Source organism: Callionymus lyra, chromosome 19, assembly GCF_982586985.1.
Source record: "Callionymus lyra chromosome 19, fCalLyr1.hap1.1, whole genome shotgun sequence".
NCBI classification, from domain to species: Eukaryota; Metazoa; Chordata; class Actinopteri; order Syngnathiformes; family Callionymidae; genus Callionymus; species Callionymus lyra.
In genome coordinates, this window is record NC_141836.1 from 12,183,002 (window position 1) to 12,210,334 (window position 27,333).

Sequence of the window (27,333 nt, forward strand, 5' to 3'; positions counted from 1 at the left end):
AGGGAGGAACAATTGTAGGTTGGTTCAAGCTGTTGTATTGTATTGTAGAGAATAGAGAGATATATTGTAATGATGGAAGAGACGGTGAAGAATGCATAAGCCATCTGTAGGACGAGGTTGGCGGCTGAAAGAGACTGAAGGCGGAGCACAGAATGAAATTGTAAATTAAGGCAGAAGAATTCTATTCAGGGTTTAAGAAAGACAGCTCTTGGTTCACAGAAGAACTACTGTTGTGTATTCAGACAGTACAGCTCAAGTGTTCAGAGACAGTTCAGGTGAGATGGTTGGTCAGGTAGTTCAAGGAAAAGTGAGGGCAGCTCTGAAGAGGATGAAGACATTTCACAGAATATCCTAGAGTTTAAGATGGTGAGTAGTATTGAAATAGTATGAAGTTTCAGTTCAGAAAGTGTAAGTAAGAAAGTGTACTTGTAGTAATATGAAAAAACACACGAGTTGCAAGGAATACAAAATCCCAAACCAACCGGGTCAAACAACCAACGTCCCCCGAAGCAATTTTAAATCCAGAACTTCGATCAAATTCGGTTTCACAACTACATTTTAAACACAAAAAATAAATCATAGTTGATCTTCACGAATTAGGCACCAGGTACGTGAGCCAAATAAAGAGAATCCAAAGAATGACAGCATTTTTAAATGCGGAACTTCTTCTAATAAACAGACAAAGCTATTGCAAGAAACGGTATATCTTGAACGGAGAAACGTGCAACAGGAACCAAATTACAAACAGACAGAGGAACCGACAGATGGATAATATGTCACATAAACCGCTAACATTTGTTGTTATTCAGTTAGAAATGATGACGGGTGCGAGAAGGAGAGGAGCCCGAGGGCCACAGCTGCTTAAATCCTTTCGCTTCCAAGATCAGAACGTTTGAGAGGATTTCAAATAAAGACCTACAATTCCTTATGAATGAACCCACGGGTTAGATCACCTGTTCATTATTGTCATAAGAGATCAGGAAAAATATCTGTAAAAACCATCTGACGAGGTTTTAATAGTTGTCGAGGGTGTCTCGTTAAAATGTTTTCCGAAAGGTCTTTTTAAAACAAAGTCGATGGCGGCAAACCATGACAGCGTGAATCACAACTAGTTCTTCTACGCAGGAAAACAAACAATAATTAGCTAGTTTTCCCGCAGCTACGAATCCTCTGTTGTTGGAATCAGCTCAACTAAAAAAAACCGAGCGATTCGTTCACTTATCACATTGGACTAGTTTCCTCTGGAGAACGTTCACGTTTAACTGGAAAGCAAAAAAAAAAAGGGGCGAAGGAGAAGATACTTATCTTCTCATTTTTAATTTGCCTGCTGTGTGCATCCCAGTGTGAACGCGGCGCGACACAAGCTCCGGGGAGGAATATGTATTTAGTCCTTTAATCACAAATGAGTTTGTGGGGAAGAGCGAGAGCCTGTCTTACCTCACGTTGGCCGCAGCCTTGGAGGCAGCTTCGTGGAACTCTTCTTTACTCTGTTCATATCTGTCCCAGTTCTGCAGAAGAAGAAAATTAATTAACAACCAACTTTAATGAATTTACTTAAAGTTCCTACTTGGGCGAATTGACCTTTACAGGTTAGGTGAGATGATTATATAAAAAAAAAAAAAAAACCTTGTTTTTACTGCTCATGGATGTGAAAATGAATGGCCGCGAAATACTGAATAAAGGTGTTTTACTTTGTAAGAGAACTTGGGATCGGGGACCTGTGGAGACACAAATAAAACACAACTTTTTTTTATAAATGTATAACTAAACCCACATATTTGACGTATACATATACAGTGGTGTGAAAGAGTGTTTACCCCCTTCATTATTCTTTATTTGTTCACATTCTTTTACATTTTAATGTCCCAGATCCTCAAACAAATTGAAATGTCAGTCAAAGACACCAACGGCAGTTTTTTAAATGAAGGTTTTAGAAAGAAATTAAAAGGATCGTCGAAAGCTACACGTCATGCTGAGATCTAAAGAAATCCATGGACAAATTTAAAAAATAAATTAAATAGTGAGATCCATCAGTCGGGAAAAGTTTATAAAGCCAGGGATCCACAGTGAGAGCAGTCATCTAGAATCATGGAACAGTGGGGGGAACATTCCCAGGAAAGGCCCGGGACAACTAATAATAACCCCCAGGGGGCTCACCGTCAACTAATTCAAAAAATCTAAATGTTCTCCAAGACTTTTGGGAAAATACACAACAGAAAATGTGTAAATTTTGCAGGTGTTTTTCCCGTTAAGAACATTGACCTGGAAGACTTGCTGTGATAATTGGAAGCAGGAAGTTCTGAAGGAGAATTTGTGTGTGACCCAAAATCTGAAACCAACTAGGGTTCTTCAGCAGGACAACGATTCAAAAAACACCAAAATGTTCAGTTCTGAATGGCTGAAAGAATTAACAAATATAAAAAAGTCAACGTGGTTGTTGCCAGAACGATATTTGGAGAGAATTATGTTTGTATATTATTATATTATATACTGAAGTATCAATGAGATACTCAAATCCAAGCAAATAGTGAGTAGTGCTGTAGTGATAAACTAATCTCACGATACATTTTGATATATTCAGCTCATGATACAATTCAAAACAATACATTCTAAAAACAATACGATACATTTTGATACACTTGCATCATTTTCGGAATGATTTTTTGGGAAACTTAATTTAAGTGTCATTTCATGATTTTTCCAATCTCTTTGGTTGAATTAGTTGTCAATATGTCCAAAAATAAGCTTAAAGGGAAAATAAAGTTGGCAGTACGTTATCCTCTCGTCCTCAGTCATCGCCGGGATCTCACGGGATTTACCTCACCGCTGCCATTTAGCAGACTGAAGTTTAATTGCAACACGTAAATGAATAAAACGCTGTGAATAATTGCATGTTAATTGTAAATAAGAAAAAAAAACGAATTATTTTATTTTACACTTTTTATAAAATACTAACAATCAAACAACCATAAAAAAATAATTTGAAGGCCACCCAAAAGATAAAAATACAAAGTTTTTTAACTAATCAGAACCGATAGATTATCAATATTTTAATGCGAAGAATATATTGAAATATATTGGTGTATGATTTTTTTTCTCCAGCCCTATTAGTGAGGTACATATACGTGTAGTTATTCCCATCATCATCATATGAGAACCAACGCCATCAAACGTAACTCAGGATAACAATGAATTCCAGCTCGACAGTCTGAAAGCAGATGAAGGTGTTTTTTATGGGGGGTAAAAAAAAAAGAAGCAGCTAATCCAAAACAACTATAGCTTCTTTTCTACTGATCCTCTGAGCGCAGGGATTTCAGAACCAGAACCACTGACTGAACATAACTCCCGTTATTTAACTGGCAAACACGGCCAGCTGTGTGGTGGACTGTTGAGGTGGAGAACGTAGAAAGTAGCGGCAGCCAAGCCGGCACTTTACATTCAAATGTCAAGTCGTCTTTTTCGACACACAGGGACGATAATATGATGCAAAACTTCTCTCTTAACGTCTCCTGCTGCTGCATCATCGTAAGTACACGTCCAACACCGACTTTTTAGTTGTCAATGATGAAGCAGACCCCGGCGTGTAAGGAACAGCCCACACAGGTAGGCAGGATGTTCTTTAATTCAACTTTAAAAGTGCTTTAACCCACACAATCTCCTACTTCATCTAACCTTTTTACTTTGACCTTCACGTAACGCACACACACACACACACACTCGCTATCGACGGTGTGGAGGCCCGTGTGCTGTGGAAGCTTGCACTTCAGGAGACGAGTCTGAGGCATTCGCTCGCCGCCTGATGCGCGGCTAGTGCTCTCCTGATGTATAAAAAGGCTCACAAAGATCACTAATGGAAGCGTGACTCAGTAATCACCTAGTAAAAAGGAATGGTGTGTACGATGTCGGTCATTTGTGACCTTTGACTTTCAACATAATGGCAAGGAACATCATCAGCCAACAACATAGCATGTGTATAAAGCAAACTTCTTAGTGTGCATCGAACTCCGGGTCACAAAATATATGAATATATATTATGCCAAGTAAATGTAAATGTTGTTCCTGTGACCCTTTAAAGATGCCAGTTTTTTAAGGTAAGATAAGAAAGGGATTATCAATGTTAACTGTAGACAAGACCAAAACTGAGACTTTAACAACTTTTAAGTTTTTTTCTTTGTAGTAGTACTAGGGCTGGGCAACACCAGGTCTATACGATTGTATCATGAAATTGGGCCAACAATAACGATAATATCATGATACATAGATAGTTAGATTATCACTAAATCACCAACATTTCAGCCACAATATATCACTGTGTCACTTTTCTGCTTTGAAATAATATTTTATTTTTAATTACTATTATATTTCAATAAAGTGTCATTCAAATGTTTTCCTTTCTACCAATTCAACCAAAAGAGAGTGAATCAATCATGAGATGAAGATTCAGTGTTAAAATAGTTTAGAAAATGATGCAACTGTATCAAAATATGTACCGTATTGAATCATATACTGAGATTAGTGTATTGTATGAAATCATATCATGAGATTAGTGTATTTTATGAAATCATATCATGAGATTAGTGTATTTTATGAAATGTTATTAAGGGATTAGTGTATTGTATGAAATAATTTCCTGAGATTAGTTTATTTTATGAAATCATATCCTGAAATTAGTGTATTTTATGACATTTTATTGTGAGATTACTGTATTGTATGAAATCATATGCTGAGATTAGTGTCTTTTATGAAATTTTACTGTGAGATTAGTGTATTGTATGAAATTGTATCACTAGAATAGTGTATCGTATGAAATCATATTGAAAGATTATTATGGAATTAGTATCATGAGATTAGCGTACCGAATGAAATCACCACGTGTGATTAGTGTATCGTATTAAATCATATTGTGAGATTAGTGTACTGATGAAATCGTATCGTGCGATTAGTGTATCGTATGAAATCATATTCTGAGATCATTATGAAATTAGTATCATGAGATTAGCGTACCGAAGGAAATCGCATCGTGTGATTAGTGTATTGTATGAAATCATAATATCGTGAGATTAGTGTACTGATGAAATCGTACCACAAGATTAGAATATTGTATGAAATCGCATCACGATATTAGCGTATTGAATTCAATTGTATAGTGAGATAAGTGTATCGTATGAAATCGTATTGTGAGATTAGTGTATTGTATGAAATTGTATCGTGAGATTAGTGTTTCGTATGAAATAGTATCGTGAGATTATTAAATTGTATGAAATCGTATTCTGAGATTATTATATCGTATGAAATCGTATTGTGAGATTAGTGTATCATACCAAATCGTAGCGTGAGATTAGTGTATCGTATGAAATCGTATCGTGAGATTATTATATCGTATGAAATTTTATTGGGAGATTATTATATCGTATGAAATCGTATTGTGAGATTATTATATCGTATGAAATCGTATTGTGAGATTAGTGTATCGTACCAAATCGTAGCGTGAGATTAGTGTTTCGTATGAAATCGTATCGTGAGATTAGTGTATCGTATGAAATCGTATCGTGAGATTAGTGTATCGTACCAAATTGTAGCGTGAGATTATTATATCGAATTAAAGCATATCGTGAGATTAGTATATCATATGAAATCATATCGTGAGATTAGTATATCGTATGAAATCATATCGTGAGTAGTGACTCAGTTAATCGGAATTTGAGAATCTTTTAAGAAATTCTGCATATTTATTGTTTATATATTGATACTTTAAGTGCATGAACAACCCATGAGAGGACAAAATATTACAATATATATATAGTAGTATCGATGCTGTAGCACTCCATTAGTCAGTAAATGAAGTCACTAATAACGGTTTATTTCTCAACCATAAAAATTTAAATTAAAAAGAATAATTGATACTTAATTTACTGATAATTTAAGTTCCAAACACACCAAAAAAGTTATGAACTTTATTTTAGTATTCAAGTCTCACCTCAGCTCATTATACAACTAGCAGGGGTTTGCAATTGCAGTTTAACCAACAAATCATTTATATAATATACAAAAATTCCATGATGTTGACTAACCATGATTATAACCGTTTGTACCTACAAATTGCTTCATTGAGAGTCCAAAAAAAAAGCGGACAGCGGGATGATGCTCTCTTAAATAAACAAGAATTAACTATTAACAAGAATGATCTGGAATCCAAACACAAATACACCACATAAAATCGGACTTTTCCGGTTCCAAAACTTCCACCAGCAAAGAGCCTTTTCTAGAAGAGATTTAGCTTCTGGTGCCAGTAAACAAACACGCTTATTGACACATAAATCCAGGTATTTACATATCGTGCACATGGCTTGACAATATGTACGCAGGATATACACATCCTCTCCCTCCGCCTGACGTTCTATCGTTCACACATGCCCACACCGAGGTCTGGGGACAAACATCCTAAGCCTGTTGGCAAACACAGCTTGTGCCACCCGTCTGCCACGCCGCCATTCTTTCCTCTCCTTCGCAAACGCTTCCTGCGCCTAATGAGACTTTCACAAACAGCCGAGCATCTGACCTGCGAGCGTGGAGCTCCGGAGAAGAGAGGGGGAAAGTTTATGCCAAGTACAAGATGATGAGCTCAGAACTGACACCCCCCGGGCAGCTGGCTCCGGGTCCACTTTAAGGACAGAAGGGAAAGTGGATAGACGGAGAGAGAGAGAGAGAGAGAGAGAGAGAGAGGGAAGGGGGGAAAAACCTCTGCAGCAGAAAAAGAAGTCTATTGCTTGCTCCAGTGGCTCCAGAAGACTATCCGCTTATGTTAGCTCTTGGCAGACTGAACCGTGCCACAAACTCTGCTGCGAATTCACATGATTTTTATTCAAAACTGTCCGGAAACTTGTTCTAAGACATGGTGGTTTCTGAAGGAATCGGGAAAAGTTTCACAAAAACTGCATTCAGTTCACGAGGAGACTTTAAAGAGGAATGTAGAGATGAATCTGTTGCATTAATACGTATAGGGCTGGGTATTGGTTAGAGGTGTTTGAAAATATCGATACAGCGATATATTGTGATACTTTATTTCACAATACTGAAATAATGTTGGAGAAAACTTCATGGATTTTTTGGGGATGGAAAAATAACGTTAACAATAAGTTTTAACCATAGTTATTATATAGTTAACTATTCATTTTAGTGTCACATTGTTCCTAAGCTTTGGAACAATCTTCCTCTCTCTTTCAATTGATGGAGTCTACTGACTCCTTTAAGAAACATCTTAAGATGTTTCTATTTGTTCAGGCTTTTCCTTGATTTTCTGGAACTCCTGTGTTGTTCTCAGTATTATCTTGATCTTTAAAGTATATACTTTATTGAATATTGTTTTGATTGTTTAAGCGCTTTGTGACCCTGGTCTGGAAAAGCGCTATATAAATAAATATTACTTACTTACTTACATAAAATATATTTTTAAAGTGTTATTATCATGCAAATACTTTTGTGTTGCTAATAAACTTCCGGTCGCTGGATGGCTGCAGTTATTACGTTTTCCACAGCTAGAGAAACAATGAAATCCCGACCATGACTGAGGACGAGAAGATACAGTCGAGTCCAGCAGCTTTTAAAGCTGATGTTTGGACATATTTTGGTTTAAAAACAAATGAAGGCAGTTACGACTCTGTCAAGAGTCATGTGCTTTGTAAATACTGCAACACTAGAGTCAAGTACTCGACAATACTACAAATATATCCTTGTTACTACAGTATCATAATATATGACAATATATTGTCCATTTATTGTGATATGTATTGTAACACCAGTTAATTGAAATACACACCCTTGGTTTCGATTGAAAATCTTACATACGGTTACCAATACCGATACCTTCACTTCGAAACCATTTCCTAAAAGATATCTTTTCGATTCCAATTTTATAGGATACATTTTAAATGACATTAAAGATAGTAAAAACAATCTTCTTTCAAGACGTTTTCTTTCAGAAAAAATTAATAACAAATAGGTTTCAGTGCAAAGGAACAGTACAACTTCAATTACAAATGAAACTGATGTTTACTGCCTTTTTTAACTTATTAGTTCTTCTTCAGGAAAATCTACAATTTAAGTTTTGATCACACGTTGGTACTGAAACTTGACACCGAAAGACAATTCTGGTTAAAAAACTCTGTACTACCAAAGCATTTTAGTCGATGCCATGAAAGAACAGATGTTGAATACTCAGCCCTGGATATGTATGATGACATTAATCCAAACCTTATATTGACATAAATGTCAGTCATACAGAATATTGTCAAGATAATGTCCCTCCATTCACGTCTAATGTAAGTGTTTCGTTTGTGTGTTTGCATAATGACATGTTCCTGTTATATCTATCATGTATGATTCATGTTGGAACATCTGCTGCATCAATAAACGTTTGTGAAAACACACCTTCTTTTCCAGTTGTGTTATCTGCTCCTTGTAGAAGGCGTCCATCGCTCTGAGCTTTGCATCCTTCTTCTGAAGCTGCTGAGCCTGCAACACAACACACAGGAGGATTCAATTAATTGTTAATCTTATTGGTTTTTTTTTAAAGATTTGTTTCATGAAGACAATGAGAATAAAAGATACATGGACGTAAGGAACAGAAGACTTGTGCTCCTAAATAATTGTCACAATAATAAATAAACACCAGGTAATATCAGAGAAAAGAACATATTTTCTGTAAATAAAAGAAAAAAAGAAAACAGAATTCATGTCATACTATAGGGAGATACTTTACAGCAACCACCAGGCTGCAGTCTTTACCTTTTGTTACAAATATAATTTCATTTGTATTGTTCAGTCTGACGGTGTTTTGTTTTGAAAAATGTTGACATCTCTGACATAAGATTTCACTTTTAAAAAAAAGGAATACTGAAAATGTCATTGTTTCTTTTTAGCCCTAGATTCCAGGACTCCATTGATTCAATACTATGGTAATGTTCATTTGGTCACTTTCTATAAAATGTTACAGTAAAAATACGACTTGTCATGAGTATTTTTTGGGGAATATGTATTAAATATAGCTGTTCTATAAAACTATCAGTTAACCAAAGTCTTTTTTAATCTTGAAAGCACTCTTTTGAACACTATTAAATTAAATTAAAAAGCAGTTTAATTAAAAAAAAACCTTTCCTACATCATGCCATTTATCCGCTGCACTTTGTTCATTTAAAACGCATCTTCAAACTACACCATCATCAGTGTTCGACTGACTGATAACTACCAGCCATCAGTTGAGAAAGTAACATTTAAGTGGGCCAGTCGTTTTTGGGTGAGTTTTCCAACAGTGTGTGAATAATTTAAACGTTGGGAATTATTGAAAATCATCTGAATCTTTTAATGTAATAAGCATGCCTTTGGATCGGATATATTCAGTGCTTAGTATATGTGATGGTTTATTTAAAAGTTTTAATAAAAGTTAAATTATGAAATAAAATCTTTTTTAATCGATATTTATTTGTTAAGTCCTGTGTATAATGCGACTAAGAGACTTAAAAGAATACACGGAATGCCCAAAAAACAACTTTTTTGTCAGTACAATGTCATAACATATATACATATAGATACATACATCTCCACTTTGACCACAATGGACACATCTCTAGCAGAGCTACAGGTGCACAGCCCACTATTGTTATTCCTGGCAACCTTTTCTTATTCATCCTTCTTCCTTTTTTGGCACTTTTTACGCCCCGCACAGTTGAACACACACCAACAAAAAACACATCAAAACGTGCAGCTCGATCGGACTCACACTGCTATTATGTTTCTCACCAGAATATAATAAAAACTGGGATACATTTGAATCGGACAAGGTAAAAAAAGTCGCAAATATGCAACTGTTTTTTCCTAGCATGTGTAGTTTTTGAACTGTGACCCTTCAATGACAGTGTTCAAAATCAGGGTTTTCAATGATTGGCGGATTCAAAAATTTGCTCAGAAGTTCTCTTTCTGTGACGATCCTGGCCACAAATAAGGCTTAAAAAACAGTGATACTTTCCAGAGTTGTAGCCACAGTTGTGTTCTTTCTCTATGTATGTCTACTTAATGGGTAGGATTTACAGTTCTAGTACCGACAAGAGCAGGTCCATAGGTAGATGTAAGTAGGTTGACTTTTTTGTAGTTTTCTTTTTCTTTTTTGTCACGGGTCAAAGCACACAGCCAACTCTCGGGGGTGGATTGTCTAGTCACTTTAATGTAACTCTTCGAAAATGAAGGAGTGAATAGCTAACCAGGACATGATTCAAGTTTGTGTTTGGTAGAACCTTTTGGAGTAAGATAGCTCTGTGCTTTTTTTCTTTTTTCATAAAATGTGACTTTAAACCAAATCTGATTTCTATCCTTTGTTAAAGTAAATGTCAGACTGCCTACTTTTACATAAACTGCGATAAAAGGTTGACAAATCGGAGATTACAAATCTCTGTCCTGTAACTGGTTACACGACAGTGAGAAGCTTTGGTTACGCATATGGTAAGTAAAAAATAAACTGCAAAAGTTGACACATATATCGTGTTAAAAACAGTCTCACACCATCACCGTTCTTATCAGTACTCAGTGCTGTGATGCATTTTGAGCAGGTTTTTCACGTCTCAATCAACGGCAGGAGGAATATCCATAAAATACATAGGCAACTGGTTAATTAATTGAAAGGTTACACAACCTGTCAATCAAAATACTCAAAGGAGTGACGGCGCAACTGCACTATACCGCTCACCTTGACGTCTTAAGAGCGGCGGGCGACCATCTGTCCGACCGAATCAGCCGCGAACGCGACAAAAGCGTAGAGTAATTCAGCGGTTCACGTACAACACTGTAACGACACTCGTCCCCATCTGCTCGACATCGCTTTTAACACGCGGGTTGAGAAGAAAAAACATCTGCCACATTCATTACCGAAAAGACTGAACGACTTTTTTTCCAGATTGAGCGAGGAATTCCATGGACTCCGTCAGCGTGGGGGAAACCGCGGCCCATTATGCGAGCGTAGCCAGGTACATCCAATCACCGTAATATGATCGTAAAGGACTATTCAAGTCGAGCCGCTTTAACTAGCCGGGGATGGAAGGGGAATTTTTAGATGTGGAGTAGAACCAGAGAGATGTTTCTCAACATGTCATCAGACAAGATGTTGATAATTATTGACCAATTAAGTCAAAATCTCTATTTCATGAGCGATTTTATATCATATGGCGACCTCAGAAGTCGACTCTGCACCAGCAAAAAGCACTTCGCTCTGACATTCCCGACACAAAAAGTGCTCGTCCTTACCTCAGAAGGATACTGAGGTGGGGTTCCAGCTCCCCGGGCGATTTGAAATGAAGGCCTCCAGCCTTCTTCCACTTCCATCAAATCTATGATTAAACATGATGCTGATATCTTGTCCGTCAGACGCACCGACTTCATCCTCCGAGCGAAGACTGGGAGGAAAGTGGCCGGCGTTAAGATTCAAACCACACACTGTCCATTTTTTTCACACGGCATGTCTCGGCCGTCATCAAGTTTGTCAATAAAAATCAATTGAAGACGTACATAAAAGTGTGATGGCAGTGATGGATGTAGAAATGTTTGTTAGAAGGAAAAATATTTACAAATCCCTCTCAACAATGTTCAGCCGAGGCAGATTTCCTGATACTGTCTTGGGTCTTAATTCAAACAGAACTTTAAGTAGAACATGTGTGACGGAAGAAAAAAAAGAGTAATAAGCAGAGTAATGCAGGTAATAAGACGCACGGACGAGTATAGCAAAGTAGGATACTGTTGCCATCTAGCGTTTGATCGAGGAACTTCTCACCAAATAACGGACTTTTCATTATAAATTAATTTTCATTATAATAAAACCAAACGATATTCTCATGTTCATATAGAAAACATATGAGAAACACATCCTCAAATTATTTTTACCACAGATTTTTAAAGAACCAACTTCCTGTACTTGAATAATAGCCAAAAAATGATCTTTAAACTTAACTAATGATCTCCATAGTTAGTGTTTAGAACTTTCAACATCTAGAAATATAGTTTATCCAAGAAGATGAGTTTCAAACTCATGGGTTGGGGGACCAATCCAGCCCATAAACTTCATTTTAAAGGGGCCAACAGGATGGTCGTCCTAAAAAAATCTTAGTGGATTAATTTTGGTGTTGATATTGACGTCAGTGTTTAAGATAAGAAACCGAGACCAATGACAACAATAAAGAGACGTCCGATAAGAGTAAAACTGATAATAGAGGAAAGGATTTTGATAAAGCCAACAAACACGGGAATACATTTGATCAAAACTCGACGATTAAAAAGACAATATTGCAACCAGAATCCTGTTAAAAACGCCAAATATACATTTTCTGGGTCGCCTGTGCCACAGATCGTTCATACAGGGAGCATGAACAATATTTTATTTTGAAAAAACGCTTGTCTCGGTCACACCTTTGATCAGAAATTCAACTGGTGGGAAGGAGATCGTTGCAGTGATTTCTTTCGTAGCGTACGCTGCAATTGGCACCAAATTTCAGTGACTTAAACTTGCAAAAAACAGCTTCCTCGCACGTTTTCAATCTGCTTGACAAACTCAATCTGTCTCTTCAGTCAGAGCCAAAAACTGTGACGACGCCGAGTGAACAGAGGGATATTTGACATGTTTAAAACAGGAACAGGCGTTTTTAAGTCAAATTTTTCTCAGTTCAAATGTTACCGTTTAACCCCTGAAACCAGGTGAAGCATCAACTTATGGCGTCAGTTTTTGTTTGCTCCTAAATCCCTCTTTTCAATCCTAGTTTCACGTGGAAGTCTCTCGCCTACATCTGCACTCGAGACGACCCAAGTGCCTCCTCGCCGTCCCTTTCCATTCCAGCGAGAAACTTTCAGAAAAAGCATCGATTCACTTATCTTTATGGCTACTCAGCTGTCGGCTTGTATCTCCCGTCCTCGCAAGTCTTCGCTCTCCCTACATTTTTTTTTTTTTAGAGGAAATAGTGCAGCGCTGTCATCTCATTAAACTCGTGAGTTACTTCCTCAGTTCCAGTTCTTGTCATAGCAATTTCAGCGAGGTGCCACTCACCGTCCTGGCAGGCAGCCAATCGGTAACCCCCAAACAACTTCGGTATTCTAACCGCGGATTCAAGTCTGATCAGAAAGGAGGAATAAAACTCCATATTAATGACAGATAATAAAGATTTTAAGCACATTTGTCCAAAATTACAATAGATATGACATTGTACTGAAATCAAAACTTTTAGGTGTTCCATGTTCTCTTTACCGTAAGTCACAGGAAAGGATGTTGTCCAGTTTGATGCACATATTTGTTTTAAACAGACCGCCTTGTTTTATTGTTGATATTGACTGTCGTGAGGGGCCGTCGAGCCGAAAGATCAAAGGGAAAAAAATGTTTTAAAAATGAATAAATAAAAGGACATTTTTTCAAATAATCCCTCGTCTTAATCTGATTGTATATTATTCATTATTTTTTATTTTTTAAATATACTTATTTAAAACAATTATTTCAAATGGTATTGAATCATTAAATGCAAAAGAAAATGGTGATTTCATAAAATAAGTCAATACATGTGATATATAAGCACTTTATTTTTAAATAATTAATTAAAAATAATAAAATGTGGAAAAGACAAGAAAAAATATTTTTAACAATTTACGTGTAGACTTAAAATTGTGGATAGTAATCTGAAGCATTTCTAAATATCAGTTTGAAAGTATATAAGGGCCACAAAGAAGGAGTCAGAGGGCCACATGTCGGCCACACTTCGCCTAGGTCTGTATTCAAATTTAACACAATTTCCTTAGGGGCCAAATTTTTACAGCGTCTGTTCTGAAGGGCCATAAAGCTAAAATATAGGAGAGAAACTTACAAAATTAAGCCAAACATGCTAAATTAACTTGATTCAATTCATGTATTTTTTTATTCTAATATAAAATGTTTTTTATAATCACTTAACTCCAATAAATACTCCAAAAAAGTATGAAAGTCATGAAACGAAAGTCTTATAAAGACACAAGTTTTGAATAAAATAAATAAATATAATGAATCAATTGTTAGTTTGTCGATCTTTCAAGTCTTGAGGGCCAAATAATTCAGTCCGAACGTGGCCCCGAGCAGTACTTTTCTCATGTCCGCTCCAACCTCTAACACCTTATCTTGTTTTACTTTGATTTTCTTCTCATATTACGTCATATTCAGTCTCAAATATGTTTCTTTTTAAACATGAGACACATTCAAGTCCCAACACATCACATGGAAGTGCAGGGTTTTTGAAGCTACAGAATCAAAACTAACTCCAGCCGCATTCTGCTGACGCGCTGCCTTCAGTGGCGTTCCATTAGCAGGGGCCGTATGCCGACCGAGATAAGATGCATGCTCCGGCTTGGTTTCACATCAAACCGGGTCGCCGTGAGGACTCGCAACTCGCTCCTATCTCCTGCTCCAGCATCCTCTCAGGTAGCAATTTACCTCTCGCTACAGCGCTGTGATACAATGCCAAGATTGGCCGGACTGAGGAGGAGGAGGAGGAAGAGGGAAAGACGGATGAAGAGGAGAGGAAGGAAAAGACGGAGAGAGGGCCAAATGGAATTTTTAACTTTGTATATGTGACGTTTCATTTATAACCGCCGGAGTCCCAGTCGAGGCCATTTTTAAATGAAGAAGAATTTCTAAATAAACAAGTGAAAATACATCAAACTTGTGTGTTTACCCGTGCTTTGGTTTTCTCAGCTTCTTCCCGCTCTTGGTATTTTCTCCTGCTTATTTCTTTCATCATCTCTTCCCTCGCCTGCTGCTTCTCTCGCTCGGCCTTCCTGGCCAGCTCCTCCTCCATGACGTTCTGCTGCCACTCATTCCTAAAAAAAACGACAGCAACATCAACCGCTCTTAGTGCGAGATGGAATGTTTGCAGTCGGAGACGAGGATCCCGTGTGGATGGAAAAAGTATCTTGTCCAAGAGGAAGCAGCGCATCAAGCTGAGGACTGGATTATCATCTCCAGGTCTTCTTTTTTATTCAAAAACGAATGTATACTTGTTTATTTCTCTTGTTCTTATTTTATTTTGATTTTTTTTTGATTTTTTATAAAAAAAAATGCTGTATGTATTGGCTACTGGAAAAAAACAATTTCCCGATCAATAAAGTTTTACCTTAAGTAAGTAAGTAAGTAATATTTATTTATATAGCGCTTTTCCAGACCAGGGTCACAAAGCGCTTTAACAATCAAAACAATACTCAAAAAAAAGATATACTTTAAAGATCAAGATAATACTGAGAACAACACAGGAGTTCCACCTTACCTTACCTTATCTTGTAAACTTGCGCATTGGTTTATGCAACAGAAGATACATTTATTACTATACACAAATTATACTTTAATTAACAGTTTTAAAGTTTTATTGAAATTGCCGAGTCAGATTTTGGGCAATTCATCATGCAGTACTGTCAATCCTCCAGCAGGGTAAAGTCCTTGATAAAAATTAAAAAATATATATTTTTAAAGAGTTGCTCCTCGTTTCCACGAAAATTTGTAGAATCATGACGATTTCCCAGAAAGTGAAGAGAAGATTCTAGCAAAAGTTATTCCTACAGATTTGATGGTGCAGGAATCCTAGTTGTGATGAAGAGATTAACTTGCTTCTCCAACCCAACAAAACAAGGCAGTATGAGGTACAACACCGTGTCTGGTTCTGCTTGAGGTTTCTGCATTCTAAAAACGAAGTTTTTCCTCACAACTGACATGCTATGGTTTACGCTGGGATCTGTTTTTCTTTTCTCCAATTAGTCTTACTTAAACAGTAAAGTGTCTTGAGATAACTTTGTACATATAAGATACTTTAAACAAAATTGAATTGGATTATTTATGTAAATATGAGCATTTAGAAATTCTAACCAACCATGTGATTTTGTGTCGTTTTTGATTAACATATAACCATATCATGTTTCTCTTTTTATGCGTACAAATATTTTTTCTTCTTTTAAAATGTTCTGTTTTGTAAGAATATATATACTTAAAAAAAACGTTTTAAGAAATTCTAATAAAACATTTAAAGAAAAATCTTTTTGATCATAGTTTATATATATATATATATAAAATGTAGCTTATTTAGCTAAGTTATAAAATGTCATGGCAAAGAGGCATCTCTTTTTCGGGGATTTTGTTTATTTTTTTATATCGACTTGACAGCCCCTTACAACAGTCACATAATATGTGGCCCATGAAGGAAAACAATAGCCCACCATCAACAAAAGTATATTTGTATGTAGCTTTTAGGGTCTTTGAAATGAGGACTGATACCTAGCAAAGGAGGTCCACCACACCTCGTCACTAAGATAAGAGTTTCTGTCAAATTCTTTGCACAAAGTTCTCTGAGAGAGTTCTGGAATTACAACTTCTCGCTTCAAGTTTTTTAAATAATAAGTTAGGAAATCTGTGAGAGAACTCTTTAGAATATTTAGGAATATGGCCCCTGAACCACTGACCTGAAGAATGGATACAGAAAATGTTTGGGAAAGATGAGCTAAACCTCACAGGATGATAAAAAAAAAACATAATAAAATCACATTTAGATTGTAGTCTTTTGTTTGGTTTCTTATTAGCCAAGTTTGATGATGATTTTTTCTTTTAAAACTTGTATTTATTTATAACTTTATTTGAATGATTCATATTCTGTTTATATTCTATATAATATTCATATTTTTCAGGGAGAAATACCATCATTTTTGTTTTAATTTACTATGTAGACTTTAACAAATACAACACAAACCAATGTACAATAAAATAAGATCTTTTCAAATCTTTACTTTGTTTTTTTTCAGTTAACAAACAAGCATTTAAATCTTTCTAGCAACAATCTACACTTACTTCTTCGGTTCCTCCTTCGCTTTCGTGTCAGGTTCACTGCTAGGCTCGGTTGTGTGGGTGGATCCTATATAGGGGAAGAAAACTAGTATTTAGAGTGAATGTAAATACAATTCCTGCAGCAAACTAACATACAATAAACAGTAAAACTATTGTGGTTTTGAAGAAAAAGAAAAAGTAGTTTGATTGACAGCTATTGACAGGAAATGGAAGTGACAAAATATTTGAATGACTTGAGAGGAAGTCTACGTCACGGGTGATTAAATAAGTTTTGTTTGAGGTTATTAAAAACTATTAAAAGTTTAAGACAGATTGACATCCAAAACAAAGTTTAGTGACGTCACCTGAGTCTAGTATAGGACTGGTGGAGGTTGAGAGTTCAGGGGTCACAACAGCGTCTGCCCTCATCCTCTGCAGGACACTTTCAGACAGCTGGGAGAAGAAAAAACACCCGAATTAAATCCGTTATTATGAACAAATAAATGTCACGTCTAAAGCATTTTTTTAAAGAAAGGCAGAGACTGTGTATCATTGAAGAGTGCTAGCTAGCATTAGCATTAGCACCTTGATCCCGCGAAGGATCCCGACTCGCTCCTCGTCATCGATGGCGAATGAAACATTTCTCGTCCTGCTCTCTCCAGCACCCATGATGTGTTTGTTCGTTTCTTTTTTCCCTTTTTCCCTCCTGAGCAGTGAGTGAAGTGACAGGAGTGTTGACCTGTTCGCTGCACAATGACGGAATCTCTGACAGAGGGGAGCGGGGTTGCCAGACGCTGTGTTCGTATCCCTCTTTTTCAAGTTCACGGTTGTTTTTAAAATGAAAAATAACAATAATCTTGAAATCACTCGGAAATATTCGTTTTTACATTTGAATTAAGACGAATACAGTGTAAAGAATTTTGTTATTACCAGGTAAATTTGTGGATAAACGTGAATAAATAAAGTAAAACCAAAACTTGTCATAATTATGGTTTAATAATAATAATAAGCGAGTTATTCAAACTATTAACCGTCTTGTGTCGTGTTATTAATCCTAGTATTAGATTTAAATCTTTTTTCTTAAAATACAAAATATTTTGTTGAGAATGCGCATACAAATATAAAAAATATTTTAAGTTTTAATATTTATTTATAAGTTTTCTCCCCCCCTTTAATTTATATATTTTTCTGAAATATTGAGATACTTCAAATCACGAAAGGTTATTTTAAAGGGTCTGAGAAAAATGATAACTTAAAACTTGGAAGAAAAAAATTATAACTTAAAATAGGGCTGAAAAGAATATTGTTTTACTTAAAAGAGGGTGGAAAATGTATATTTCAAAGCAGGTCAAAAAAATATTTTAATTGTAAACAAGAAGTGGAACAATTTTAACTTGAAAAAAAAGTGACTTAAAACTAGAAGAAAAATAATATACAACTTTAAACAAGGATGGAAAAATGATGCCTTAAAAAAAGGCAGAAACTTATTAGTGGTTAAAAAAAGTTATAACTTCAAATAAATTATAACTAAAAAGAGGGTGGAAAAAAGAATAAGTTAAGATATAGATATAAATTATATCTTAAACTAGATTAAAGAAAAGTATATCTTTAAACAAAGATGGGAAAAACTATAACTTAATAGAGGGTGGGAAAAATGTTACTTAAAACAAGAATAAAAAAGTATCATGTTAAACAGGATGGAAAATTGTAACTTTAAACTGTATGGAAATAAAGTGACCTTTAAACAGGTTTTATTATTAATTTAATATGTTTTTCAAGGGAATGCAAGACACCTACGAATCTTACCACACATTTATATATATATATATATATATATATATATATATATATATATATATATATGTATGTATGTATGTATGTATGTAAGTAAGTAAGTAAGTAATATTTATCTATATAGCGCTTTTGGAGACCAGGGTCACAAAGCGCTTAAACAATCAAAACAATACTCAAAAAAGTACATACTTTAAAGATCAAGATAATACTGAGAACAACACAGGAGTTCGAGAAATTCAAGGAAAAGCCTGAACAAATAGAAACGTCTTATGGTGTTTCTTAAAGTGTATACGTATATTTTTAAAATTTCTTTACACTTGCCTGTAGTGTTGAGACAAAAGCCAAGATGTTCAGCGAGCGATTGTTGAGAATACGAGGCGGTGAGAGTTGAGAGCGAAGACGGGGATTTAGAGTAAACATCGAAGGAAAGAAAGTGGAAGATAAACAGCAACAGTGTTGAAGGAAATGAGAGTTGGTTTGACGATAGTGATGGATGAGAAAGAAGACTGGATGAGTGAGAAACAGAGGTGGAATGTTGAGCTTCAGATGGTACGAGTTGTTGAGAGAGAGAGAGAAAGAAAGTGTGAACGTGTGGTTTGTATGTACGAAGGTAAGAAACATGACGAGAGACTTGGATCTTTATTCGTTTTAGACAAAATTAATTTGAAACAGGCATGGATGACGAACAACAAATGATTGTTAAACACGGGACGAAACAAAGTCGAGTTTTTCTTTGTTTTCGTTATTGATGATAAATACATAAAACAACAAAAATACTTATTATAAATACATTAATAAAATAAAGATGATTCTAATAACATACACTTTCATTCCGACACGCAGTCAGTCAACCAGGAAAACAGTACATATCTTTCAAGACTACAAATCAAACGATATACGTAAAATACATCTAAATATCCTACATTGTAAATGTATTGGATAGTATATACCCATCATATGTATAAATACAATTTTAAAAAAAACTAACTCACATGATTGATAAAAAAGAAACAAATAAGAAGAAAAGTATTTGGGGGAAAAAGGGCCAAGAAATACTTATATAAGAAGAAAAAATAGGAGTAAAGATTTAAAAATAATCTATATTGAGATATATTATGAGATGAACTATTCATTTGTTTATAAAAATGTCATTATATTTTAGCTTTTAGAAACGTTTCTACGTGATAACTGTGATATGTTGATGCACCTACAATATCTTAAGATACTAATATCTTAAGATACTTATATCTTGTGATACTAATCTCATGAGATACTGATCTCTTAAGGCACTATTATCATGAGATACTGATATCTTGAGATACTAATATCTTGAGATACTGATCTCTTGTGATACTAAAATCTTGAGAAACTGATATCTTGAGAAACTAATATATTGAGATATTGATCTCTTGAGATACTAAAATCTTGAGAAACTGATATATTGAGATACTGATCTTTTGAGATACTAAAATCTTGAGATACTGATCAGTTGAGATACTGATCTTTTGAGATACTGATCTCTTCAAATATTGATATCTTGAGATAATGATCTCTTGAGATACTAATCTCTTGAGATACTGATCTCTCTAGATACTGATCCCTTGAGATACTGATCTGTTGAGATACTAATATCTTGGGATACTGATCTCTCTAGATACTGATCTCTTGAGACACAAATCTCTTGAGATACTGATATCTTGAGATACTGATCTCTCTAGAAACTGATCCTTGAGACACTGATCTCTCTAGATACTGATCTTTCGAGATACTGATCTCTTGAGATACTGATCTCTTGAGATACTGAACTCTCTAGATACTGATCTCTCGAGATAATGATATCTTGAGATACTGATCTCTTTAGATACTGAACTCTCTAGATACTGATCTCTCGAGATACTGATATCTTGAGATACTGATCTCTTGAGATACTGATCTCTTGAGATACTGATCTTTTGAGATACGAATATTTTGAGCTATTAGTATCTTACGATACTGATCTCTTGAGATACTGATCTTTTGAGATACGAATATTTTGAGTTATTAGTATCTTACGATACTGATCTCTTGAGATACTGATCTTTTGAGATACAAATATTTTGAGTTATTAGTATCTTACGATACTTATATCCTGTGATTGTCTCTAGTTTGTCATGACTTGAGTTCGTCATAGTTGGACAGAAAAGATCTTTAGAAATGTATCTTATGCCTGAGTGTGTTTTTATTTTTTGTCTAGTTGACAACCAGGTTATAACTTCTTCTTTTGAGGCAACAATTTAATAAAATCCAGCAAAAAGTAAGCCTCATATCTTTACTAAAGTCTGACAAAGTCCTACAAATGATGGGAATTCTATCTCCCGGTTAGAGACCGTTTGGAAAAGAGAAGGTCGTCGGTTCACACGCCACTGTTGAGTACGATCCAGGACTCCGGTGTGTTGGAGTGGAGGCTGAACGCGGGGTACACCGGCTCCCTGAACACGGCTCTGAACGTGTGCAGGTGCTCTCGGGGACCCTTGGTGCTGTGGAACGACAGACTCCCCCCGTCGTAGTCCAGCGCCACCTCGATCTTCAGCGGCGGACTGACGGTCTCCGCCAGAGCCACGTTGGACGAGGACTGACACACCGTCAGCTTCCTGTTCTTCCACTGCAGGCGCCAGGACACCGAGTTGTGTCCGAGGCGACTGTGGTCGCCGCGGCGAGGGATGCTCTTGTAGCAAACGCCGATGGACCACATGCTGTTCCCGCCGACCTCCGCCTCCCAGACGTGCTCGCCGCCCATGATGCCCTGGCTGCACAGCACCTGGGGGGCGCTGGAGAAGCGTTCGGGGTGATCGGGGTACAGCTGTTTGGCGGCGCTGAACTTGACCGTGCGCAGGTCGCTGGAGAGGACCAGACTGGGGTGGGCGGTGCAGAGGTCAAAGGTCAGCTCCAGCGGGTTGAGGAGGATGCAGAGGGAGTCCAGGAGGCGGGACATCTCGGAGCGCAAGTCTTTGGTCTTGAGGTCCATCTGCAGACGTTTGGTTTTGAGGGGAGCGTCGGAGGGGAGGCTGAACTGAACGCTGCCGGAGACCACTTCCCTCACCTTTTGTTCGATCAGCATGAACCTGAGGGGCAGCAAGTAGATTGTTTCTGGCTCCCTCTAGTGTCAGAGCAGTGTCACTTCAATCTTGCTGACGCGATTGTTTAGAAAAAATAAATAAATAACGTTGGGTCAGTTTCCTACGCAGATGACATGAATGTTTTTTTTAAATATAATTGATTTCAATATATCAATAATATCACAGGGTACAGATAAATCAAGATATTTGTATCTTGTGATATTCATTTCTTTAGATATTTGGATGTTGTGATCTTTGTATCTTATGATATACATATCTTGAGAAATTCAAAACTTATGATATTAATATCTCAAGATATTTGTGTCTTGTGATATCTTGATATTCATCTATTCATATTATATTTGCATCTTGCGCTATTTACGCTCTCCATCGAAACTACTATATTTTGAGATACTAATATCTTGAGATACTGACATCTTGAAATACTGATCTCTTGAGATATTGATCTCTTGAGATATTGATCTCTTGAGATACTGATCTCTTGAGATACTGATATTTTGAGATACTGATCTCTTGAGATACTGATATCTTGAGAAACTGATCTCTTGAGATACTAATATCTTGAGATACTGATATCTTGAGATACTAATATCTTCAGATACTGATCTTTTGAGATACTGATATCTTGAAATACTGATACCTTGAGATACTAATATCTTGAGATTCTAATATCTTGAAATAATGATCTCTTGAGATACTGATATCTTGAGATACTAACATCTTGAGATACTGATATCTTAGGATACTGATATATTGAGATACTAATATCTTGAGATACTGATCTTTTGAGATACTGATATCTTGAGATACTGATATCTTGAGATACTAATATCTTGAGATACTGATCTCTTGAGATACTAATATCTTGAGATACTGATCTCTTTAGATTCTAATATCTTGAGAAACTGATCTTTTGAGATACTAATATCTTGAGATACTGATATCTTGAGATACTAATATCTTGAGATACTGATATATTGAGATACTGATCTTTTGAGATACTAATATCTTGAGATACTGATCTCTTGAGATATTGATTTCTTGAGATACTGACATCTTCAAATATTGATCTCTTGAGATACTAATATCTTCAGATACAGACATCTTGAGATACTGACATCTTGAGATATTGATCTCTTGAGATACTGATCTTTTGAGATACTAATATCTTGAGATACTGATCTCTTGAGATATTGATCTCTTGAGATACTGACATCTTGAGATACTGACATCTTCAAATATTGATCTCTTGAGATACTAATATCTTCAGATACAGACATCTTGAGATACTGACATCTTGAGATATTGATCTCTTGAGATACTGATCTTTTGAGATACTGCCTTGATCAAATATCTTCTCACCAATAAACAATTCTTTATGCCCATGACCTCTATTCAGAAAAGCAAACCTGTTGATGAAGTCCCATGGATCCTCCACACCGAGGGCCTCTGTTGTAGTTTGTTGAGCCTCCTGTAGTTGATGCTGTTGTTCCTCCAGAACACTCAGTCCAAGCTTCAGGCTCTTCCTTCGATGGCCGCGCTCCTCCTCCAGCACTGCACTCAGTTTCTCCTTGTACCTGGATAGAAAGACAAGGAAAACACCATCTCTGTGGATTATGATCATTTGACTGTGATTCTCTAATGATTTACCTAAGATTGGATTTACTTTTTGTTAACCATAAAGTAGCATGAAGTTAATACTTCTTCTTCATTGGTTTTGGAGTCTCATTCATTTTATTAGTTAATTGTAAAATAAAAATATAGTGAATGTATATCCAGTTCTCTGGTGGTGTTGTGTAGTTCCGTAATTCATTATTATTATAAATTGTATAATAGCATTAGTAGTGCAAGTATTTCAGGGTTCGACAAAAATATCAACACACCGATATATTGCAATGCTTTTTCTAACGATATTGTACATTTTTGTATTACAATTAAGATGCAAATATTCACAGCTTTTATTTCATTGTATTACAATAACTCCGGCCACACGATGGCAGCAGTCCTCATGTCTTCCCCAGCTAAGTAGGAACAATGACATACCTCAAGATGACTGGGTATGAGAGGATACAATGGACTCCAGCATCTTTTAAAGCTGACATTTGGACATATTTTGGTTTCAAAACAAATGAAAGCAGTGACGACTTCGTCAAGAGTCATGTGGTCTGTACTCGACAATATTACAAATATATCCTTATTACTACTGTTTCGAAATATATTGCATCGTTGCCCCAATAAGTATTGTAACGCCAGAGTAGTATTTTATTCATTTTGTTATGTTTAACTTTACTTTTATTCTAATTCTTGTAACTTCCTACTGTGAAAACTTTAATTTGTGGGACAAATAAAGGAATACTTTATTTTAAAAGATAGAAGAGAGAAAATCTCTGTCGGACTCTTGAGGACGATGGCCGCCGCTGCATGTTGTGGAGTAAACACAAACCTCTCCACCAGAGCAGCCATACATTCCATGACGGCGACCGCCTTGTTGATCATCTTGTCTCCGACGGCCTCGCAGGCTCCCTGCTCCTCCACGGCCTTCTTTAGGAGACACTCCGTCTGCTGCAGCTTACCTGAGACCACCTGGAAACACAGACTGTTTAACCAGATGTAGAGAAAAATTAAGTTGTTTTTTTGGTTTTGCTACAGGTTACAGTTATTCTTGACTACATCACCATCATTGACATTGTATTATTGAGAGAAAACAAGTCCATGAAAAATATAATAAAAAGAATAAATGAAGATAACCCATTATTAATTGACTTAAAATATACATTTGACATGATTTATGTACAATAACCACTTTACATTTTACTTTAATAGCCATGATACTGGACAAAAAAAGTGCTTTTAGGTATTCCATGTTACATTACTTTAGGTAATACTTGATTGAGAACCTTTTTTTAATCGACTTCTAATGTATTTCTGACTATATTTGTGGAAAAACTTGTTCTACCTTGTATCGGGTTTCGAGCGCCCGTCTCATCTCCTCCTCGGCGGCAGTGAAGGCCAGGACGTCGTGACCTTGGTGGTAGCCTTCCTTCAGGCACGTGGCACAGAGCGGGGTCATGTCGCTGGAGCAGAAGTACCCCAGGGGTCCGTGATGGGCCCTGCAGACCTTCCCCCCCGGGTCGTCGCCGCGGGGCGCCACCAGAGTGTGGCCCCTGAAAGCCGCCCTCTCGTTGTGCCTCTGCAGGTGTCGGGCGCACAGCGTCGCCTCGCAGTTCAGGCAACGCCGCGCCGCCGCCACCCGCTCGTCGATGCAGTGGTCGCAGAAAACCTCCGCCCCGCCACCGCCGCCGCCGCGGCACGCCACCTCCGGCGGCCTCGCCAACCCCGGCGCCGACGCCAGGTAGCTCTCCACGATGTTGGAGAGTTTGAAGTTCCTCTGAAGGGCGTCCAAACCCGGGTACTCCAGGCGACACTCGGGACAGCGTGGAGGTTTTTTCCCGCCGCCCTGAGGGGTCTTGCGGAGGCAACCGCGGCAGTAGTTGTGACCGCAAGGGAGAACCACGGGGTCCAGGTAGAGCTGGAAGCATATGGCGCAGCTCAGCTCCAGGGCCAGGTCGTCCCCGGCCTTCGACATAACAACAGAAAAGTTGATGCTAGCGATTCCGTCCCGCTTCGAGACTCAAATGCCAGCGAGCCAGGAATAGCCACGACCTTCTAAACACCGGAGGGAGGAACGTTTTTTTTTTAAAAAAACGTATTTCCGTGTCAAGAGGCTGAACCGCGGCACTACTTGGAACCGAAGAGGAACCATCACAAGTTCTGATGTTGACGGTAAACATCGTCGACGTTTCCATCTTCTTTTTACGCCGGGGTTTATCCGAGTATCTCCGCTACCATCGCTCGAGATGTTATTTCACTTTTTATATCTTTACTCATTTGAAGTGACGGGTCCAAAAGTGGGGATTTTTTGAAAAACGGGTCGACCGAGGCGTAAATAAGGGGCTCTGGTTTTTGTAGACAGAAAACTGATTTCACCTGACAGTAGTTGTTGGCTGTAAGCAGAGCGACGGGCTTGGTCGTGACACACTTTCAAGGGATCGGATGGAAACTAGATCACAGATCACAATAACGCTTTCACGGAAATTAACGAAAGCAAATCAGAAACGGCAAAACAACGACAAGTTTTAAAAGAACATGGTGTTTTATTTATGTATCAATAATGAAACTAAAATGGGAGCAGGTGTCCATCATCTTCCATCCTGTATTTATGTGTTTGGACAAAAGGTTAACAGGGAACATGTGCTATTTATTCTGGGTGAGTGACTCAGTGCTTGTGCTTCAAGCCTCATCGCTAATGTGTCAACACACAACACAACCGTCCTACGATTGACTTCTTTATTTATTATTTTATTGTTATGAGCTTGGAGTCAATACATAAAATGTCACAATTTTACGAGCTCTCTTTTTTTTTTTTTTACAGCATAACAGACCTTTAGTCAAATGTGTTGACTGGAAATAAGTGTGCGTTGCATGAGGAAAATTACAGAAAATTAAACTAAAAATTATGATATTCTTGAAAATATTCAAAAGAAATTGTTTGTTGCTTGTAATTGCGACGTTAAGTGTGAATAAAATTATCCAATTTTTTTACTTACAGTTAATATGGAGATATTAAAGCTTTTTGTTACTTTTTATGTTACAATTAAACATTCGGCCACTAGATGGCAGCAGTCCTAACGTCCTCCACTATTAAAGGAACAATGAAATCACGCAAGATCCCATCGATGACTGGGGACGAGAGGATACAGTCGACTGCAACATCTGATGTTTGGACATATTTTGGTTTCTAAACAAATGAATACAGTTACGACTTCGTCAAGAGTCATGTGGTCTGTAAATTTTCCAGAGTCAAGTATTCGACAATACTACAAATATATCGTTGTTACTACAGTATTACAATATATTTTAATGTTGCTCCCTTATCGAGATATGTATTTTCACGCCAGATTCTTGCCAATAGACAACCCTAGTAGAAGAAGTAGTAGTTAAATTATGTTAAAGACTTTATTGTGTAGTAGGTACACACACCAGTGTGACTACACATGTACAACGTCATGTACAATTAGTAAGTAAGTTATACTGTTTAATTTCGTATTGATCATTTAAAGGTGAAATCTTTTTTTGAGTTTTCTGTTCTTTTTTTCTCTGTTTTTATATCGTACTATTCCAGGGAATGGAAATTCAATTCTCTTAGAGGTTAAATTATAAACTGTCACTGTTGTAAATGAGCCGTCAAACCAAAAGAGACGAACAAAGAGCCAAAATATAATGGGAAACAGGAAACAAAAACAAATCAAGTGAGATAAGAAAGAATAAAATCAACATTATTATGCCAGTAAAATATTATTGAAGCTTTTGTAAAATAGAAACTCATATAAAAAACGTTAACTATGATCTCAATAATTACTTGTATAGTTTGAGAAATATTCATGAAAAAACTTTTGAATAACTTAACAAAGTTGAAACCATAATAAATACAAATAAAAGTGCAACAGGTGTTTACAGGTGACTTAAAAAACAACTTTAAAAACAGTGTAATACAATAAAAGAACACTTTTCTCC

General features: G+C 36.7%; 2 protein-coding genes across 3 annotated transcripts in view; both read right to left on the reverse strand.

The window, feature by feature from the left end:
• LOC148059525 (MICOS complex subunit mic25a-like) overlaps positions 1-17,601 on the reverse strand; it is a 37,793-nt gene extending 20,192 nt beyond the window's left edge. Inside the window, exons 1-7 of one of the 2 annotated variants that reach the window (XM_087782247.1) lie at positions 17,435-17,601; positions 17,215-17,302; positions 16,874-16,937; positions 14,721-14,865; positions 8,428-8,511; positions 1,692-1,718; positions 1,438-1,508 (exon numbers count right to left, since the gene is read on the reverse strand). In XM_087782247.1, coding sequence (XP_087638373.1) covers positions 1,438-1,508; positions 1,692-1,718; positions 8,428-8,511; positions 14,721-14,865; positions 16,874-16,937; positions 17,215-17,302; positions 17,435-17,518 — 563 coding nt within the window. In that variant the 5' untranslated portion in view covers positions 17,519-17,601. The remainder of the gene's footprint in view (positions 1-1,437; positions 1,509-1,691; positions 1,719-8,427; positions 8,512-14,720; positions 14,866-16,873; positions 16,938-17,214; positions 17,303-17,434) is intronic. The other variant, XM_087782249.1, reaches the window with a different exon arrangement.
• A 1,678-nt stretch (positions 17,602-19,279) lies between these two features.
• Positions 19,280-25,382, reverse strand: LOC148059526 (E3 ubiquitin/ISG15 ligase TRIM25). Its single transcript, XM_087782265.1, has 4 exons — positions 24,716-25,382; positions 24,203-24,342; positions 23,169-23,336; positions 19,280-21,744 (listed from the first exon to the last, which is right to left on the reverse strand). Exons 1-4 carry the CDS (start codon positions 25,343-25,345, stop codon positions 21,036-21,038), a joined length of 1,647 nt encoding a protein of 548 aa, XP_087638391.1. The 5' UTR covers positions 25,346-25,382; the 3' UTR covers positions 19,280-21,035.
• Between the last annotated feature and the right edge of the window lie 1,951 nt (positions 25,383-27,333).

Coding starts and splice junctions, on each gene's coding strand:
- LOC148059526 (XM_087782265.1), bottom strand. CDS start 25,345: ATGTCGAAGGCCGGGGACGACCTGGCCCTGGAGCTGAGCTGCGCCATA. Junction 24,343..24,715: donor CGCTCGAAACCCGATACAAG/GTAGAACAAGTT, acceptor CTGTGTTTCCAG/GTGGTCTCAGGTAAGCTGCA. Junction 21,745..23,168: donor CCATGGGACTTCATCAACAG/GTTTGCTTTTCT, acceptor GCTGCCCCTCAG/GTTCATGCTGATCGAACAAA.